This window comes from Miniopterus schreibersii (assembly GCF_964146895.1).
Source record: "Miniopterus schreibersii genome assembly, chromosome: 9".
NCBI lineage: Eukaryota > Metazoa > Chordata > Mammalia > Chiroptera > Miniopteridae > Miniopterus > Miniopterus schreibersii.
The window spans coordinates 83,675,504-83,694,664 of NC_138118.1; the positions used below are offsets into that span (position 1 = coordinate 83,675,504).

At 62.2% G+C, this 19,161-nt stretch overlaps 1 protein-coding gene across 1 annotated transcript in view; it reads left to right on the forward strand.

Moving 5' to 3' along the window:
* PKD1L1 (polycystin 1 like 1, transient receptor potential channel interacting) overlaps positions 1-19,161 on the forward strand; it is a gene marked incomplete at both ends in the record, with an annotated part of 44,302 nt that overhangs the window by 12,682 nt on the left and 12,459 nt on the right. Inside the window, 24 exons of the mRNA XM_081146990.1 lie at positions 166-222; positions 659-856; positions 1,178-1,405; positions 2,033-2,143; positions 2,244-2,401; positions 2,992-3,092; positions 3,246-3,438; positions 4,061-4,144; positions 5,614-5,821; positions 6,099-6,205; positions 6,525-6,744; positions 8,255-8,428; positions 9,554-9,690; positions 9,754-9,823; positions 11,154-11,325; positions 11,857-11,995; positions 12,509-12,593; positions 12,895-13,068; positions 13,856-13,974; positions 14,724-14,834; positions 16,794-16,917; positions 17,686-17,769; positions 18,347-18,498; positions 18,787-19,021. Coding sequence (XP_081003116.1) covers positions 166-222; positions 659-856; positions 1,178-1,405; positions 2,033-2,143; positions 2,244-2,401; positions 2,992-3,092; positions 3,246-3,438; positions 4,061-4,144; positions 5,614-5,821; positions 6,099-6,205; positions 6,525-6,744; positions 8,255-8,428; positions 9,554-9,690; positions 9,754-9,823; positions 11,154-11,325; positions 11,857-11,995; positions 12,509-12,593; positions 12,895-13,068; positions 13,856-13,974; positions 14,724-14,834; positions 16,794-16,917; positions 17,686-17,769; positions 18,347-18,498; positions 18,787-19,021 — 3,441 coding nt within the window. The remainder of the gene's footprint in view (positions 1-165; positions 223-658; positions 857-1,177; positions 1,406-2,032; positions 2,144-2,243; positions 2,402-2,991; positions 3,093-3,245; positions 3,439-4,060; positions 4,145-5,613; positions 5,822-6,098; positions 6,206-6,524; positions 6,745-8,254; positions 8,429-9,553; positions 9,691-9,753; positions 9,824-11,153; positions 11,326-11,856; positions 11,996-12,508; positions 12,594-12,894; positions 13,069-13,855; positions 13,975-14,723; positions 14,835-16,793; positions 16,918-17,685; positions 17,770-18,346; positions 18,499-18,786; positions 19,022-19,161) is intronic.

Sequence of the window (19,161 nt, forward strand, 5' to 3'; positions counted from 1 at the left end):
TCACCCGGCGCTGAGACCGGGTGTCCGGCCGCGCTCCTCGCATGCGTGGCCCTGGCCTGCTCCCGAGGCTCCCGGACCAGCCCGGCCGGTTCACTCGACAGACGGACGCGCTGACTCCCTCTCTCCCGCCTGTCTTTTCCCGGGTTTGCCGTTTCCGCGGGTCAGGAGGAAGTGGCCGACTCTGTCCGCGTGCTGCGGGGCCTCCTGCGCTTCCCCAGCAGGGTGAGTCCCCGCCCAGGGCTCCCCTGCATTTGGGGACCTCGGTCAGCCGGGAGGAGCGAGCCCCGCGGGCAGGTTTGACGCTCGGGCTGGAGACAGGACTTGCCCTAGGAACTCGCCCGCGTCCCCGGGAGGGACTTCCCGGCTCGGCAGCCTGGACACCGCAGCGGGTTCGGTTTAGACAGAAGATCACGCTCGCAGTTCCGAGCGACTTTCTTCAGCAAGTGGCCCCGGCAGGTTGACTGAGGGAGGTTACTTTGCAGAGACCGTTTGTTCTTCTCGGGTCATTTCACGGGTCAGGGGACTGACTCGGGAGTGAATTGTCCCCCGTGAGGTTGGACTCGAACCCGGAGCCCTGGCTCGTGGTTTCACTCCCCAGAGGCGACGGGAGGGGCGGCCGAGCCCGAGAACCGCCTCATCGCCCGCTGTCTCCACGCAGCTGAGCCTCGCGAGCGCCTCCCTCATCCTCGGACACGCCCGCTCGCTGCTGGCCCCGCGCCGGCTCCCCACGTGCGCCGTGGTGCGGGGACTGGTCCTCCTCGCGTCCGGGGTCCTGGAGGTCACGGGCCACCATCCGTGGAGGAGCTGGGGCCGCTTGCTGGAGGAAGGGGCCCAGGTCATCTCGGACGCGCTGGGGGTACACTGCCCTCCTGGGAAACACGGGCTTGGGTGGGTTTCCGTGCGGGACGTGGAAACTGCCCCCGAGGAACGTGGGAGTCACACGGCCGGTCGCTCACATGTCAGCGCGAAGAGCAGCTGCTGGCGGGTCCCTGCTGCGGGAACGGCGGTTACTTCGTGTGTTTCCGCTGCAGGGACCATGGGGGTTAAATGGGTTCCTTCCAGAAGCGTCCGTGTCTCCTCCGTCCCCGCTTATCCCCCTCCCGGGGCCTTCCCAGCCCTTTCCGCCTGACCCGGAGGCTGACCCCGCCCGTCAGCGCCTGGCCCGGGGCTGTTGCAGGGCTGCCCACCCCCCGGGGGCCAGCACCAGCTCCACCTGAGCACAGGGCGGACGCAGGTCCACGCGCGGCTCCATCGCCACCCTCGGAGCTCCCTGCAGAGCCTGGGCGCCGTCCGGGTGCGCTTCCCCGCAGACCTGGCCGGGCCGGAGCCGCGGAGCCCCTGCTACGTCAGCCAGCTCCTGCTCCTGAGCAGCCGCTCCTCCCCGCGGGGCCGCGCCCCCCGCCAGGTACCCCAGGGCAGGTGCCCCCCGCCAGGTACCCCAGGGCAGGTGCCCCCCGCCCTCCCCCCCCGCCCGGCGCCACCTCTCAGGCCCAGCGGCTGTGCCTTGGTGGTGAAGGGGGACCAGGGGCGCCTCTGCTGTGGGCGGAGGGTCAGCCCACCGGTTACTGGAATGAATCCAGAGAATCCAGGCGTAGCCCATGAGTCGTGCCCATCGGGGGGTTTTAGTGGCGCTGGGAGATCTCGCACAGGAAGAAACGCAGAGCAGTTACTGTCCGTTCAGTGTGTCCAGACGTCCGGGAGCGGCCCAGGCCCGGCCCGGCCCCCGGCGGGCGTTCTTGCATGACACTCACAGCCCGCCGCTCGGCGGTGCCCGCGGGCCCCTGGGCACCTCTCAGCCCGTCATCCCTCCGCAGCTCCATCTCTCATACGAGCTTTTAGAGCAAAAAATAAAATAGTTTAACAAACTTTAAGAATAATTAACTTGATAAGAGCGGTGCAAACGAAGCCTCACCCCGGCCCCGGCCCCCGCCCGCCCCAAGTCCTGCCCTCGGACCGGGGAGCCGCTGTGTTTGCCCGATGGGGCAGCAGCGGCCTGGCGGGCGTCACCGCTGTGCGCGGCCCCTGTCCCCAGGCCGACGCTCTGCTGGCCCTGTCCCTTCACTGCTGCTCCAGCCGGAGGCCCCTCGGCAGACGGCGGCTGCGGACGCCCCTGACCGTGGAGTTTGGGGAGGAAGGCGGCCCGGTAAGGACGGCCCTGCCCGGTCCCCTCGGCTGGGTCAGGCGACGGGTGACGCCCGAGCTCTTCCAAAGGCCGGCGTCGCTTGCCCTCCGCGTGCCCACAGGGTGACGGGAGGGACCGCACGGCGTCGGTGCTGCTCCGGGGCAGAGTGAACGTCCACCGCTTCGCCGGGCTCTCTGCGGCGCCCCCGGAGTCCCTGCAGATCCGGGTGGAGTTCTCCCAGCCCCTCGCCAGAGCTTTCCCGGTGCTGCTGCTGGTGAGGTGCGTGGGCCGGGGGGCCGGTCGAGCGGGGACGCGCCCGGGAGAGCGTCTCCTGAGTGAAATCGCACTTTTTTTTTAATCATCGCCTAGGATATGTTTTATTGATTTCACAGAGAGAGCGAGGGGGAGAGAGAGACATTAAAGTGAGAGAGAAACATCGATCGGCTGCCTCCCGTTCGCCCCCAGGCCGGGGATGGAGCCCGCGGCCTTTTGGGGTGCAGGATGGCCCTGCCCCGACCAGGGCTCAGTGTTTATTCTTTTTAAAAAATATATCTTTATTGATCTCAGAGAGAGGAAAGGAGAGGGAGAGAGAGAGACAGAAACATCCATGATGAGAGAGTCACTGACCGAGCCCACAACCCGGGCCTGTGCCCCGACGGGGAACCGAACCCCGATCCCCTGGATCCCAGGTCGACGCTCACCCGCTGAGCCCCGCCCGGCCGGGCTCGGCGTTGATTCTTAGTGAACTGGGGCGTGACTGTCACAGGGCCGGGGAGGCCCCGCCGCCTCCCTGCGCAGAATCGCCTGGCGGAGTCTCTGAGAGGAGAACCCGGCAGGAGGCGACGTCACGGCCTCGCGCTTGTCCCCAGGTTCCGGGAGAAGCCGACGCCCACGGACTTCCTGGTGAAGCAGGTGCACGTCTGGGCGGGGCTCACGGCACACGTCTCCGTGCCGGCTGCGACGCCGGAAGGTCGGTGTCCGCGTGCCGGGGCCTCGGCCGGGACGCGCGGGCCTCGCGGTGCCGCTGTGCCCAGCCCTGAGCCCGCTGCCCCGCCGCCTGGGGGTGGGCTGTGGCTCTTTGTGAACTTCAGGTGGAGACGCCTGGGTTGGTTTCTACCCTCAGGCCCCGCCTGGGGGTACCTCTCCCTGCTGGACGCCGACTTTGACAGGGTCCCGCCGAACAAGCACCTGGCCGAGGCCGTGAACTACACGGTGCGTCTGCAGGGGGCCCGCTGCCTGCTGTGGGACACGCGGCGCCGGGGGCCCGAGAGCTTCTCGCCGCAGCCGGGAGCCGCCCCGGGAAAGGTGAACTGCAGGTAGGCGCGGGGCGGAGACGGACGTGGGGGCGCAGTGACTGCGTGTCTCCCCCGTCTGGCCCGGCCCTGGCGCCGGCCTGGCCTTGTCCCCTGTGAGACGGAGCCGTCGGTGTGCCCCCGGCGGTGTGTCTGTCCCTGCGAGCGGCAGCCTCCAGGGAGTGGGGTCGGGAGGTTCCCAGCCCTCCCCAGGGGACGTGGGTCCCGCTCGGTGACTGGGACACACGAGGTGATGGGGGAATGGTAGACCCCTGTGGGTCCGCTCTGTGCCCCCGATGGTCTCTGCAGCCGGGCGGGGCCTCTGCTCCCCCCGCCTCCCCCTGCGACCCCTGTGCCCGCCCCTCAATGTGGTTGTGGGGGGTGTCGCGGCAATGTCTGCACCAGGCCCCCCAGGTCCGTGGCGAGGACAGCGGCGCCCGTGGCCTCGAAGCCGTGGCACAGACGCAGATGGGAGGCGTCCGCTGCGTCCTCGGGGCCCACGTGTCTCTCTCGTTAGCTGACCCTTTAAACTGGGTCTGGGTGAGAACTGTAACCACTGGGACGGGTCGCCTCCGCCCGCCCTTACCCAGCGCGGCGCCCTGTGACGCCCGCGGCACTCACCCGCCTCTCCCTCCAGCTACCACAGCCTGGGCCGCCTTACCGCCTTCTCTGTCTCGAGGAGAGACCTGAACACCAGCTTCGAGACGGGCGACCTGTCCCAGTTCCAGGGGTGAGTCCCGCTCCCTAAACCCAGGTCAGCCCGACCGCTCAGCTGCCCAGGTGTGTCGGCAGGTGCTCGGACCCGTTTCAGGGGACACGCCTAAAACGCCCTCTGTTGCCACTGTGTGGACAGAACAAGTATATTCAGGTTTGAACTGTGGGTAAGCAGAGCATGAACGCCATGGCAGGAGCTCGGCTGCCTCATCCGTCCACCGTCCATCCGCCCGTCCCTCCACCCGCAGTCCATCATCTGTCCGTCCATCACCCACACGGCTGCCAGGCTGCTGAGCCGTATGGGGTCCCCCCGTGAGCGTCGGTCAGTCTGCTGTGCTGGTGTCGAGTTCTGCTCCCTCCCACTTATGTCCCAGGGACTCCGCCTGATGATTTAATCCATCGTATTTAGTGCTGCGTAGACGAGTGCGCGGGTCCGATAGCGATAAGTTAGCTAAGCGAGTCGCTGAGGCTCCGATGCTGGTAGTGCCCAGGCCTCCAGGGGTCCAGGGACCGGGCTCAGAGGACAGCAGGTTCTAGGGGCTTTCAGATACCCCTGGGGGGTCTCCCTCCTGCAGGTGTGTGCGCATGTGTTAGCCCTGTGTGCATGTGTGTGCACATATCTGTGAGCCATGTGTGTGCGTGACTGCACGTGTGTATTAGTCAGTGTGTGTGAATTAGTGTGTGTGCATGTGAGTGTGCATGTGTGTGTTAGCCGTGTGCGTGTGTACATGTGCATGCGTGTGAGCCAGTGTGTGTGTGTGGGGGTGAGCCAGTGTGTGCATATGTGCATGCGTGTGAGCCAGTGTGTGGGGGGTGTGAGCCAGTGTGTGCATATGTGCATGCGTGTGAGCCAGTGTGTGGGGGGTGTGAGCCAGTGTGTGCATATGTGCATGCGTGTGAGCCAGTGTGTGGGGGGTGTGAGCCAGTGTGTGCATATGTGCATGCGTGTGAGCCAGTGTGTGGGGGGTGTGAGCCAGTGTGTGCATATGTGCATGCGTGTGAGCCAGTGTGTGGGGGGTGTGAGCCAGTGTGTGCATATGTGCATGCATGTGAGCCAGTGTGTGGGGGGTGTGAGCCAGTGTGTGCATATGTGCATGCGTGTGAGCCAGTGTGTGGGGGGTGTGAGCCAGTGTGTGCATATGTGCATGCATGTGAGCCAGTGTGTGGGGGGTGTGAGCCAGTGTGTGCATATGTGCATGCGTGTGAGCCAGTGTGTGGGGGGTGTGAGCCAGTGTGTGCATATGTGCCTGCGTGTGAGCCAGTGTGTGGGGGGTGTGAGCCAGTGTGTGCATATGTGCATGCGTGTGAGCCAGTGTGTGGGGGGTGTGAGCCAGTGTGTGCTTATGTGCATGCGTGTGAGCCAGCGTGTGGGGGGTGTGAGCCAGTGTGTGCATATGTGCCTGCGTGTGAGCCAGCGTGTGGGGCATTGGTCGGCCTCTGACTACATGTTTGTTTTCACCCTTCATTCCTCTCCTTTATTTGCAGACCCCCGGAAAACCTGCTCCCCAGTATTTTCATCGTGGCTTTTACGATTCTTTATGCACTTTTGGTGACTAAAAGCAATCGTGTGGATCGTCGTGAGAAGAATAAAGCTGGTTACATTTTTCTGCAAGAGAACACGCCGCCCGGCCACCAGCTGTACGCAGTTGTCGTGGACACAGGCTTCCGGGCTCCCGCCCACTTTACTGCCAAGGTGACCGGGTGGGTGTCCTGGGAGACGCACATTGCGAGTGGCCGGGCCCCACTCGTGAGACGACCACGTGCCTGGTGAATCGAGGGGCATCTGGCCTTTCCTGACCCAGCCCGGCAGGGTCTGCCCCGGACAGGCCGAGGGGCCCACGTGGGGCGCAGCTTTGGGGATGGAGGTGTCGGGGGGATGGCTGGGAGGAAGGCTCAGGGAGACCCCGCCCAGCACTGTTGGGGTGACAGGTTCAGAACTTGGGCTCTTACCCCTGTGCCTTTGTTTCGAGGTCTATGTTGTTCTGTGTGGTGAGCGTGGCCTTTCGGACCCCAGGGAGCTCTCCTGTCCCAAGAAGCCGCTGTTTGAACGGAACTCCAGACACACCTTCATCCTGAGGTTTCGGACTGTTCCCCCCGCACCGTCCGGGAAGCAGGCCGGTGGGGCCGGGTGGGGCCGGTCACAGCCCAGCTTTCTAGCGGGACCAGCGGTGACATAGGGACAGGCTCCGTGTCTTCACAGTGTCTGAGGTCGAGTAAGCGGCACGTTCACGTGAGGGACGGACAGAGGGATGGAGGGACTGGAAGGACGAATGGACTCCACATGCCAGGAAATTCCCACTGACTGTGTTTTCTGTCACTAAACGTGGATGAGCCAGGGTGCGAGGGTGAGAATCAGGCTCCGGGCCCGTGGCTGATGACCTGCCATGTGTCCCCAGCACCCCGGCCCCGCTGGGCCAGCTCCGGAAGATCCGCCTGTGGCACGACAGCCATGGGGCCTCTCCCGCCTGGTTCGTCAGCCACGTGATGGTGCGGGAGCTACGCGGGGGCTCCAGAGGCTGGTTCTTCCCCGCCGAGTGCTGGCTGGCCGCGGGCAGGCGGGACGGCCGCGTGGAGCGGGAGCTGGTCTGCCTGCGCGGGGGCCTCGGCTTCCGGAAGGTATGTGGCATCTGTGTCCCCAGGGGGCGCCCCGGCCACGGCAGGACGTGGTGCCTGGCTCTGCTTCTCTGGGCCGTGGCCTCCTCCCAGAGCTTGGCGTTGGTTCTGTCCTGGTTGACATGAGACAGGTCTCCGCAGCGGGGCCGACCGCCTGCCTCCCGCTGCCGGTCATCGCAGTCCCACTTCCCCTTTCATTGTACCTGTAACGACATCTGCAGGCTGTACGGTTGCCTGTGGTCCGCGGTGTCCAGGCGGGTGCTCGGGGAGGACTTTTCAGTATATCCTGGGAAACCGAGGCAGCCGATAAACAGAGGAGCGGAGGGGTCAGGGAAAGAAAAGTCACCGAGAATCCCCAACCTGTGGGACAGGCGGGTCCCAGGCCCGCGTGATGCGCAGCTGTGACGATGCCGTGAACGCCACCCTCCGATTCTCAGAGTCAGGTCTTCACGAAGCTTCCCACCGTCATCATCGGAAGGCCACACGTGACTCACCGTGCCCTGTTTTTTATTTTTATTTCATTTGTTTCCATAGCAGAAAATGGCGTAGAAGCCCTTGGACAGTGGCTCTGTGTATCTGGGGTCACACGGGCGCAGGGGGCTGAGAGCTGACCCTTCCCCAACATGTCCCCGGCGTGTCCCCACCGCCCCGCCGCAGGTGACAGCCCGGCCTCACCATCTCGGTGTTCTCGGGCTGACATCACTAGTTCAGTGAGAAAGTGTTTATGACAAACTTGAAAAGGGTTTTCAATCGGCCGCAGCACCCAGATCGATGCCTGGTCCAGGGGTGAGGTCCCAGAGGCCGTCGTTCCCACGTGAGCGTAGCAGCCACGCAGCCACAGTGCGATTCTCGCTGCTCCTCGAGAGCTTTGGAGAGACACCTGTCCTGTGAGTCAGTCCCAAGGAAGCGTGGTGCTTGTGGCCGGACCCTCCTCCAGCCCGGACAGCCAGCCCGCGGCAGATTCTCACCCAGTTAAACCCGGGTGTCCGTGTTTGTCCTTCTGCGCTTTCGAGAGCGACTGAGCACCAGCCGTTATGTGAGCTGGACTCTGGGGTCCGTGTGGTTCCCTGAGCGGCGTGGCACCCACCGCGTGGCTGTGCTGCAGGGCGATGAGGACCCTGGGGGGGCCCCTCCTGGCTCTCAGGGCGCTCAGAGCCCATGAGGTTTACCTGTGCTGGGAAAGGGCTGAGCCTGAGGGGTTTAGAGTCTGTTAGGACCACCAAGGAGAGAGGTGACCTGTCACCAGCCAGGGTCTGTAAACCAGCCTGGAGAGAAGGGCGTGGAGACACTCGAGGGTGACACAGGCCAGGCGGAGACAGGGTCCCAGCGCTCCAGGGCCTGGTGGGAGGTGGGGCCGGGCGCGTCCAGGCTCTGAGAGCGCGGTGGGTGGAGGGGCTGTGGAGGGGCAGGGACCGGAGAGGCAGGAAGCCAGCTCCCGCTCAGATCGTCTGCCTGGATTCTGTGCAGTTTGTACAAACGCCAGGTGCCCTGAGCCTCCCGTGGTTTGTTTCAGCTGCTGTTTTCCAAGTTCACGGAGCTCCTGGAGGACCTGCACGTGTGGGCCTCCGCGCACAGCCGGCCCTCGGGCAGGGGCCTCCTGCACACTCCGCGCCTCAGCGTGGCCTTCGCCCTGCTGTGCGCCTACGCCTGCCTCGCCGCCCTGGCCACCGCCGCGGGGCACGAGCAGGTGGGACGCCCTTTCCTTAAAGAGGCTCCCGGGTCCCAACCTGCAGGTGACGCCCTCCTGACTCAGGCGCTAGTGAGGTTCACGGTGCTCAGAGGGGGTTACAGCCGGGAAGGGACCCGGGTGCTCAAGGCCAGTGGCGACGTGGGCTTGGCGGGAGCTGAGGTCCACGGGGCAGCCGCTGGCTGACACCATGTGGACGTCCTGGGCCACTGGCCGCCTGGCACTCCAGGGGCAGCAGCCTGGGGTGTCCTATGAAAATGCTCTGGCTTCTTGTATGTTGGCAATTAGTTCAAAATTTTAAACACCTCTGACGATAAAACAGAACAGTCCTGATGACCACACCTGGCTGAGGGATGCCAGTTTGCAACGGCAGCTCTGGTCTAAGGGTCCCCACGAGACAGACGAATCCTAAGTCAGGGCTCGCAGTTAGCACGGAGCCCCTGCCTCCCCGAGGGCAGGTCCCAGCACCACTGTGGGGTGGAGAGAATAGTCACGTTTGCTTCTGTGACAACCTCACAGCCGTTCATGGGCCCCAGGGCTGGGAACGTGGTGCAGGGCCGTCTCGCAGGTGGGCTTGGCGGTGCGTCCACAGGGGGCGCCAGAGTTCAGCGTTCACTGGAACAGTAGGGGGTCAGGAGATTCTTTTTTAAAAAGAACAAGTGTGTAGAATTTGTAAGAAGGTAAAGAAGTCTCACCGAGTAGCAGGAAGGGGACGGCTGTGTCCACCCTGTATGAAGCCACGGCCACGAAACCTAAGGTCGGCCGCTCCTCCAAGGTCGACCAGTTGTCTGATCTTCTCTCTGCTTCTCTCTGTGTTAAGGACACTTTGGGGACATTGATGGCTTCTTGTCGGGTTGTAATGAGGATTAGACCAGCTTTACTAGCAACGTACCTAGTGTCAAGCGGGCAGGCGGCAAACCTTTGTTCCATCCAGAAGGATCTGTGCAAGAGAGAAGCAGGATGTCCAGCGATTTCTCTTTTTTCTCCTGAGGGGGGAGGCCCGAGGTCAGGGAGAATCAGGTGGAGCAGGACACACGCGTTCACAGGGACTGCACGTGTGATTAAAACCACCCCGCCTTCTGAGTCCCGCTGACTTCAGGTTACATTTCACTGTCGTCACTGCAGCTCCCTCTGGGTGTTGGCCCCGCCAGCATCCCCCTTGGGTCCTTCAGGACGGGCTTCCTGTGCACCCTCCTGGCTTCTCCGGGGGCACAGCTCTTGTCGCTGCTCTTCAGGCTCAGCCAGGTACCTGTGTCCCACCTGTATGGCCCTGTCCTGGGCAGGACCCAGGGACACCCACCCTGAACCATGTCTTCACCCTGCAGGATGACCACGGGCCCCGCCAAGCGCAGCCACGCCTGCCCCTGGGAGCCACGCCAGCCGGAGCAGCGCAGGGTGAGCCTGCACCTGAAGACCTGGGCACATGTTCTATTTGGTTGAGAATCACAGCAGCAGGAAAGCGGTGACGTCAGATAGGAGGGTCAGACACTGTCCCACCAGGCTGACCCTTTCTGGCCAGCCCATGGGGTGGACGCTGTAGTGTGTCTGCTGCTTCCCATTTGCTCGGTTCATACGAGGATGTCCAACTTTAATCCATATGTTTACAGGACATTTATTTTAAGGGCATCCAGGCCCCCCCCACACACACACACACCGTGGCAGTGTCCTTGCAGCCCGTCCTGTGTCCCAGGAAGGCCCGTCCAGGGGAGTCACCGGACAGGAGAGTGTTTCCTGAGGAGGGCTCTCTCCCCAGGAGCCCCCACTCCCCACCTTGAGGTTATAGTTGGCTTTTTTCCAATCAGGCCCTGAGTCCCATAGAAGGACGCCAGGCTCACAGACAACACACAAGGTAAACACAGTGAAGCAGCTCATTCTGAAAATCCTAATGGTGAGGCCTCCTAAGCATCCCCTCTCGGCTGTGGTCTGGCCACGATGGTCGGGTACAGGTGGGAGGGAGCTGAGGAGCCACCATGCTCCCAGGCGGCAAGTACACATGGGCCCGTGGGTACAGAAGGCTGCCTCCCAGGACCCGGGACCCGGGGCAGCTGTCCAGGAATCTCAGTGGGGACCAGAAGGGAAGGGGTGCAGCTGGTAGAACTGGAAGCCACATGTGGATGGGGGTGATATTCTAGGAGCTGGGCCGAGGGCCAGGGCAGGTGGGCAGGTCCAGCGGGAGAGACTCTGGGCAGCGAGGGGTGTGAATGGACAGGAGAATCTGCCCTTGCTGGGTGCCCATCATTCAGGCCTCAGTCACACTGTAGCACCAGTGGGACTCTTGTCTGTGGCAGTGTGGTGAGCACACGTGGTTCCTGTGGCCTCTGGTCTCTAACTCCCTGCTCAGAGCCCCACTCCTGAGTGTGGCGCTTGTCCCCAGCCTGTGTTCCCGGCCACTCTTGCCTCCAGTCCTGTCCAGAGCTGTCCTGTCCCCACACCAAGCTGACTGCCTGCCCTTCGCCCGCACCCCACCCAGCCCACTGCTCTGGGCCAGCAGTCCTTCAGCAGGTCCTGGTGGCCACCCGGAGGCAGGTGCATAGTCACTCTCGGCTGCGAGGACCCTGTTCATAATTAGTGCCCTGAGCTGCCCTGCTCTTCCCCGGAGCCCATCCCCTGTCTAAGGCTTGATGAGGTCAGCCAGGCCACTCCGTCCCGAGAGGCTCACAGGGTATTGCTGTGGAAGGCACCGTATTCCATGGGCACAACCTCATCCTGACCTTGTCTTTTCTAGCAAAACACATCGGCCGTTCTCTCTGGGAGAGCCCAGGCCCAGAACTCAACCAGGGGCGATGGGGCAGCCCATCCATCCTCCCAGCCGGAGGCCCATGAGGCTGACCTGGTCCAGCCACCTCCAAGGGAGAAGTGCGACCACTGCGTTCCCAGTTTACGAGGTGACAGTGGTGGTGGGTGTGCCACGCCCGGCCCTTCCTGCCATGTCCTGCATGGCGTGGACACAAGCAGAGTGTTCTCACAGCTCCAGGTTGCCCAGGCCCTCAAGCACCAGGTTTGGGCACTGGCCATGTCACTGCTCTGTGGACAGGGGTTGCCAAGGCCTGTGCTGGTGGCCTGAGGGAGAACCCCAGGTTCCAGTTTATGTCCAAAGACAGGAAAAGTGGATGTCTCAGTTCAAAAACCACCAGACAGTGGGATTCTCTCTTACTCAGGGAAAGTCGACTTTTTGTTCTGGTCAGACTTACTTCACCTGATTGGATGAGGCCCACCACTTTGGGGAGGGCAATCTGCTTTACTCAGTGCACTGATTCATGTGTTAAGCTCATCCAGAAACCCCCTCCCAGACACCCTCAGATAATGTCAATTAAATGTCTGGGTCCCCGTGTGACCCAGTCAAGGTGACACAAAATTAGTGACCACTCTGGGTATGGTTGGAAATGGCGAGGTCTGTTCACACACTTGCTTCTTTCTCTCTTCCTTAGGCCCCGGCCATGCGTTTGAAGGACTCGCCACATCCCGGTGGCCAAGGGTGTGGCTGCCGTGGTTGCGCTCTGCAGCATGGGCCATTTGTGGGACGATCTCCGTGGCCTGCGGCTTGGGGACAGGATTTATAGGATACAGGTGAGCTGTAAGATATCCTTAGGCCTTTGGACAGCAAGTCTGCTCTTTATAAGAAAACCCCTGCATTTCTGAGAACTTGTAAGGTGTGGCCCAAATGTGGCTCCTGCTGTCTCATCCTAAACCATGGCGAGAGTTATTTATGGCTGATGATGCCAATTTCGTAGGGTTTTAGCAGGAGCAAATGCCGTCCTTTGTGCGAGCCTGCTCGCTTGGGGCCTGGGCCTGCTCGGGCTCAGCAGATGTGAAGTCCACTGTTATTGCTGTTACTGCCCCCCCCACCCCCCCAGCCATCTCCACTCCCCGTCTGTATGGGTCTCCTTTCTCTTTCCCACTGAGCAGCTGCAGGGTGGCTGACGTCCCCTCTGAGCAGGAAGAGACCTCACCCCCTCCATGGGGCAGAATGAGCCCCCCCACTGCTCCTTCCCCAGCACCCCCACCTCCATCCACAGTCACCCGTCCAGCCCAGGGCCCTGAGCACAGGCAGGTGAGGTGATGGCTTGTGTCCCTGGGCAGGTTCGGCCCCACGCAGTGTGCGCAGTGGCTGTGCCTGCTGACCGTCTCTGTGACCTGCTGCGTCTTCGTCACCCAGCCACTCATGGTGGGCAGCCCTCGGGTGGAGCGAGGCCGGGAGGGGGGTGACGACCTGTTGGGGACTATAGCATTTTTCACAGCCTGACGAGAGAGAGGGAAGTGGGGCTGAACTGCGGGTGAGTCAGACTCACACAGCCCTCGGCACCCACTGCTTTCTCGACACTGCGCCTTGGAGAGGCCACTCGGCAGCGGGTGGGCCGGGAGCTGAAGGCAGGTGGCCTGTGCACCTGAGCTGGGCCTCAGGGTCCTGGCAGGAGCAGGCACCTCCGTGGGGCAGACAGGACTGTGGTGTCCTGTGTCCCCTGCAGGTGGGCCTGGCAGCCCTGGGCATCGCTTGGAGGAGGAGGGACGATGAAAGCTTCTTCATGGAGTCTTTACGAGAGGCCACCGAGGGCCTGGACGCGGACCTGGAGGGGCTCTCCTCCCAGGCGGCCCACGACCCCCGCTGCGGCGATCCCCACGGCACAGGCACCTTTGAGAGAGTGAGGACGGGTCTGGGATCCATGCTGGTCACTGAGCGCAGAGAGCCCCCGTGGCCTCGGCGTGGTGTCTGAATCACACTCCGAATCCACATTCAGCCACATCTGTGGGGACCTGGGGGTGCGCTCGTTTCTTAGGCTCCTTTACACACAGGTGACAGGTGAACTCGTGAGGTCCACTCCCTCACCTCACCCCAGACCCATGGAGCCAGACCCCCAATAAAACAGCTTATTTTAAAATACTGGAGCAAATGAGAACTGGGGTTCTTGGCTACGATTTTGGAGAACTTGAGGCCATTTGCATTTCAGTGGGCTCACAGAAAACTCCCTCCTTCCCCCCTCCTTCCCCCCTCTTTCCTCCCTCCTTTCATACCATTTGTCCCCATCATGTGCAGTGTTGTCCTGACCATGTGAATGACAGAAAGGAGAGGAAGGTGTAAGGGCCCCAGGAGGACGTGCCCGTGGCCTGCGTGGGCCTCCTGTGCTCTGTGGAATGACTAGCAGGCAGCTATGGCCACGGAAAACAAAGGTCATTTCTTGCTAAGTCCACACTTTCAAATGGCTTTCCCCCCTTTGAGGGTCAGGGAGAGAACTGCCCTAGAGCTGGACGTGGCCGAGACTGTGAGGGCCCAGCTGGTCCCTGCCGACGAGGCCACGGGCACGGGACAGAGTGGTAAACAGTCTCCCCCCCTCCCGCCAGCTGCCCCGCAGCCTGGTGTGCGGGGCCCAACCCCAGGCCGAGTGCAAAGGCTGTGACACTGCCCCAGGCTCACGGTTCTCTCGCCCCCAGGTCCTGGCTGAACGACAGCGAGCTCGCCGCCTGCGCCGGGCGCGTCCACCATCTTCGGCCCGGCTCAGGGTCACCCGGGAGAGGATGAGAAGACGGACGCGCACCCGGGCGGCGCTGAGGTGGGCGGGGGCCCCGAGCTCTGGGCAGCTGCCCCTTCAGAGCAAGCGACTGGTGGCGAGAAGGGCGGAAATGTTCACTCCTGGCCGGGGCTCCTGGGTCAGGGCAGCACCTAAGAAATGAGGCAAATATAAGTCAAAGAAAACGTGGAGCTCATGTGCTGAAAACCACAAAACACTGATGACAGAAACCAAAGCTCTAAAGAAGTGGAGACACTGAGTTCACTGATGGGAGACTCGGTATCCTCAGGTGTCAGTTCTTTCCAGCTTGACCTATAGATTCAGCACAACCCCGACCGAAACCCGGAAGCTTTTTCTGTAGATACTGACAAACTGATTCCAAAACATACGTGGAAAGCAAGGAACTGGACGAGCCAAAGCAATCCTGAGAAAGAACAGTCAGCGGGCCCACACCGCCCCACCTCAGGACTCGGCATAAAGCCCCGTAACCCAGACACCGTGGACTCGGGGATGGACGGACACGCAGACCAGGACACGACAGGAGCCCAGAAACAGACCCACACAAACGCGCCCAGCTGATTCTTTTGACAGAAGCCCAGAGGCAATTCATTTAACAAATGGAGCCAGAACAGTTGGATGTCAGTGTGTAAAAAAGAATGAGCCTCAACACATACTTCACCCCTTTACAAACATCCCCACCCAGGGGTGTAAGAGCCTCTCCCACCAGAAGCCTCCGGCTGGGTCTGCACGTGCGGCTGTGAAAATGCTCATTTTAAATGTCTTTCTTACAGAGACACTGGCATGTGCATCCTCATGTTGCTCCTGCACCTGCTCATAGTCCGCGGGACAGCCTCCCGGGGCGCACACTCCCTCCGCCAGGCCGTCCGGGACGCGTTCACCAGGTGGGGCGGGGGGTAAGCCCTCGGACCCGGGGCAACTGCGAGGAGCCCTGCGCTCACGGCCGGGGGTGCCCATGGAGGGGCCGTGGGTCGGGGCTCCAGGCGGGGTCACCGAGCTGTTACTGAGCAAATGGAGAGGAAGGGACACACCGGGCCCCCTAATCCACATTCTAGAGACGTGTCACCCAGGCAAGGCTCTTGTTCACGCCTCCCACAGGAAGTGGAGAGGCTGTCAGATCCCCCGGACACGTGTCCCCGCTGGTCCTGGGAGGCCTCCTTTCCCAGACTTTGGGCACCTGCATAGCATCTCATTTGGGTAAATAGTGAAACTGGTATTTCAAGGCAGTGGGAGCCGAGATGCGGAGGCAAAACAGGGTGTCGCCGCCGTTCCGTTTGGGGGAAACAGCTGAGCTTTTGTCACAGGCTGTCGATTCGCAGTAAATGACTCCACATCGAGTATTGTCAGACCCACGCCCACCCAGCAACTTCTCAGGTGTTCACTGTTTCCTTCTGTTAAATGAGTAGATGTTCATGGCAGGCAGACACGGAAGAACCTACAAACAGGAGCAGTCTCCGCACGCTCCCCCCACAGGCCACCTTTGCACCACCGTGTCTCCTCTCCGCTCCCAGCCTACACGCGGTGCTCCTCTCCCTGACCACGGCCACGGGATTGGTGGTCCGGCCAGATTTTCACCTGTAGAACAGGTTTAGCGCAGGAGCCCTTTGAGGCCGTTTGAGTCCAGGCTCTGAAGTGTGTGACGTGAGTTCACAGTGGTTCTTCCCTGTGGCCTCGGTGGTGGGACGTGAGGTGCCGCCCGGCTCACTTTTCCTGGAGGAGATTCACACACATCCTTGCAGCTCCTCTGGGAACAGGTTGCCTTGGACTCAGCCATTTATTTTGATGTAAATTATTTTCGTTGACTTTTTTTGGCACAGGTAGGTGGCTGGCAAATCTATTTATTGTTATCTGTTATTTAAGGGCATTTATTTTATCTTCTGTGAGAGAGGGTGATTGACACCCAACCAGATGATGGGGGTGATGTAGATTTAAGACCCGCTAGTCGGGCTGGACCTGGCACCCAGATCACGAGCCCGCGTCTCCATAGCTCAGTGGTCCCCCTGTCACAGGCAAGCGTCCCAGCAGTGAGAGGAAATGGGGTTTCTGGCTCCCCCTTTGCAGAAACAGCAGGGATTCCACTAGCCCCCCCTTCTCAGCCCTGCCCTGCGCAGGGCGGTTCCTGCCAGCAGGTGGCGCTGTGTGTCCCTGGAGGCGGAACCTGGCCTGAGGCGAGTCTGCCTTTGCTGGTTTACTTGCCTCCCGCTCGAGAAGCCCCGACGCGTGTCCCCCGTGAACGTGGCCTCCGCAGTGGGGCAGCAGAGCTCACTCCTGTGCGGTGGCCCCGTGTGCCCGGGTGCTTGCACCGCAGGCTCAGAGCCACAACCTGGGCGTGGAACACGTTCCCCCAGGATGCGCAGCCTCACTGGGACCCTCCCCTGCCTCAGCCGCCTCCACCCCCCTCACCCCCGCGGGTGCCCGTCCAGGCCTCCGCCTCGCCTTCCCCCCAGAACGTCTCCCTCAGGCGTCCCTGTGGTCGCCTCCGTTGCCTTCCGTCCGGCTGAAACGTCCGTGTCCCCTGCTCAGTTTCCTCTCCTGGATGCTTGTCACCAACATGTTTTGCTTATTTGTTTGTGGTGTTTCCCCACGAGGGCAGGGGTCTGACTCTCCTCACACCCCCCTCCGCCCGGAGGAGAGCCCGGCAGGCAGGGGTCCCCAGTGACGCTGGCTCAGTGGGTGACCGAGTGCGTGAACCTTCGGAGGAACGAGTCCACCTGTCCCCTTGCTGGGCGCTCGGGGGCCACGTGCTCGTGTTCTGTGCCTCACACTGCGACAGCTTCTGCGTAATGACTGCAGGCTGCCCGACATTTGTGTCAGAGAAAGTGACTTTTGTTTCTGTTATTAAGAGGTACCAGGAGCGCCTCCAGCAGCCCGAGCGGTGTGGACACCTGGTGGGACTGGAGCCTGACCACGCTGCTGGACGGCCTGTACCGGGACGGCTCACCCACCGCCGGCTCACCGGGCGCTCAGGTGGGCTTCCCTCTGCTCCCGACCCCTTGCGGTGGGCAAGTCGTCAGAAGTACTGAGGGCCACACCGTAGGTTCTAGAATGCCTGGGCTGAGGGCCAGCGCTGTCCACAGTGGGTGCCCGTGGCCCAGCACATCCTGTCCCCTCTGTACCCAGCACACCTTCGCCCCAGCCCTCACCCTCGCCCCGCGAGCCTCCCCAGATCCCTGCGTTCGCCAGGCGGCGGTGGACGCAGGGCGTGGCCAGTCCACAGAGCCCGTGGCCGGCAGGGGTGGGAGGCTGTTTCAGAGTGCCACGTGCCGTGACAGGGCCACGGGCACCTCGGGAACAGGAGAGAGGAAACAGCTAAGATGGGAGCACCAGGAACCTTCCAGAAAGAAGCGAGCTTGTCCCACATTCTAAAGGAAAAGTTACAGTGAACATGCATTTTGTAGAATAACCTGATCCTTGCTTGTCTTATTTTCTACCTTAAAAAAATGACTTAGTCCTGCATCCCCCAAACCCAGTTCTCGCTCTACCGTGGCTGCAGTCCGTGTGGCTGCCGGGCCAAGGGGGAAACTTTAGGGAAAGGTCAAAGGAGCTCACTTGGATGTAGTGCGGAGACTGGGAGGCAGCTGCTGTCTCCTGAGGGTGCTGGTTGGACCCTTAGAGTGCTGTGAGAGGGAAGGACCATTCTGGCTTCTGACTCTGACGTGGAGGCCGGGCCGTGCTGTCGGTCTGCCGGGGCGGGTGCTCCAGGCTCACGGTGTGGCCGGTTCTTCCTTCCTGCAGCCCGGGGCTCTCGGGGGAACGTGCTACCTGATAGGCCCGCCCGTCCTCAAACAGCTGAAGCTCCCTCGTGGCCGTGCGTGCGAGGTAAGCAGCTCCCAGGTGAGAAGCTCTCTTTACTTCTAAAAACACCGAATGAGAAAACTCTGGGCAACCCACGTGCAGGAAACCGCAGGCCATTGGCACCGCCTCTGGGAGCCTGTCTGTGATGAGTCCTGGGTGCTGGCTCGGGAGAGCTGATGGCCTTTGCCTCCCTCTCCCCTCCGGCCCAGCTGCTCCCCGAATGGGCCCCCCGCCCCGGTTCTCTGTGCAAATCCAGGGACTTCTATCTAAAACATGTAAAACTAGAATGCCTCATATCTTGTCCTAGCGGGAGAGGGTGTGAGGATGGCATGTCCTCTGCACCGGCTGTGACAGAAACTCTCCTGACGTACCAGCTCAGACTGGGGATCCCGCAGGTGCAGACTTTCCCAGGGGGTCTGGTCACTGGGGCTCAGGATGGAGCCCAGGGGTCAAACTGGGGATTGAGGGGCTGAAGCCACGTTTCAGGTCAGTGTGTGTGCCCAGGAGCAGCCTGGCTCGGACACCCCAGGACACCCCAGGGTGCAGGGTGGATGTGGAAACGTGCACCTGAGTCCTGCTCTGGTTCTGGTTTGTTCTGTAGCTTCCCGGGCCACTCTCAGCACTTACTGAAGACTCTCTGCCTACGTGTGACCCCAAAATCCCCTCCATGAGAGACGCAGAAATTCAAAAAGTGGCCCCAAGTGACCCTGAGGCCTGCAGGGAGGACTGTGAGCTCATCCTGGGCAGGACAAGGTCAGTGTGAGCGGAGGTCAGTGTCACCCACGGCTGCCGGTCCATCCCTCCCGCAGGGCCTGTGGCAAGAGGTGGCGATCCCTCCTGAGCTGGACCCTGGGAAACGGAAGGCTGCCTCTCTCTAGGACCCCCTCGGCCTGGGGTCCCTCCCGGGCAGGGAGGGAGAGGAGTGGACAGTGAAGAGTCACCGCCTGTAAAGTCCCGTGAATGCAGGGCCACGTCAGAGGCTGGCAGGGCCCAGCTGGAGCCTCTCTGCACGGCCTCCCCTCTGACTCGCGTGCTTTGCAGGTCCACAGCCCGCACAGCCCTGACCGGGCTCCGGGCCCGCCGCTGGGTGGACGGCAGCACCAGGGCCGTGTCCGTGCACTTTCTCCTCTACAACCCGCCCACCCGCCTCTTCTCCAGCGTGTCCCTGCGCTCAGAGATGCTCCCGGCCCGGGGCCTCGCCCTCTCCTCCCTGGTACAGTTGGTCACCGTCTTCCATGGAGACTCAGCCCCAAGGTGCCACCTCTGGCTTCCCCAGGTGAGCTCACCGGCCACTCGGCCACTCGTGGAGCACAGGGCTTCACCGGGCCAGCGCCTCCACCAGGCAGGCCTCAGGCCTGCTGCTCACCCGCCCTCCACCCTGACCCCAGCCACATCCCCTCACACAGCGGGTGGCCC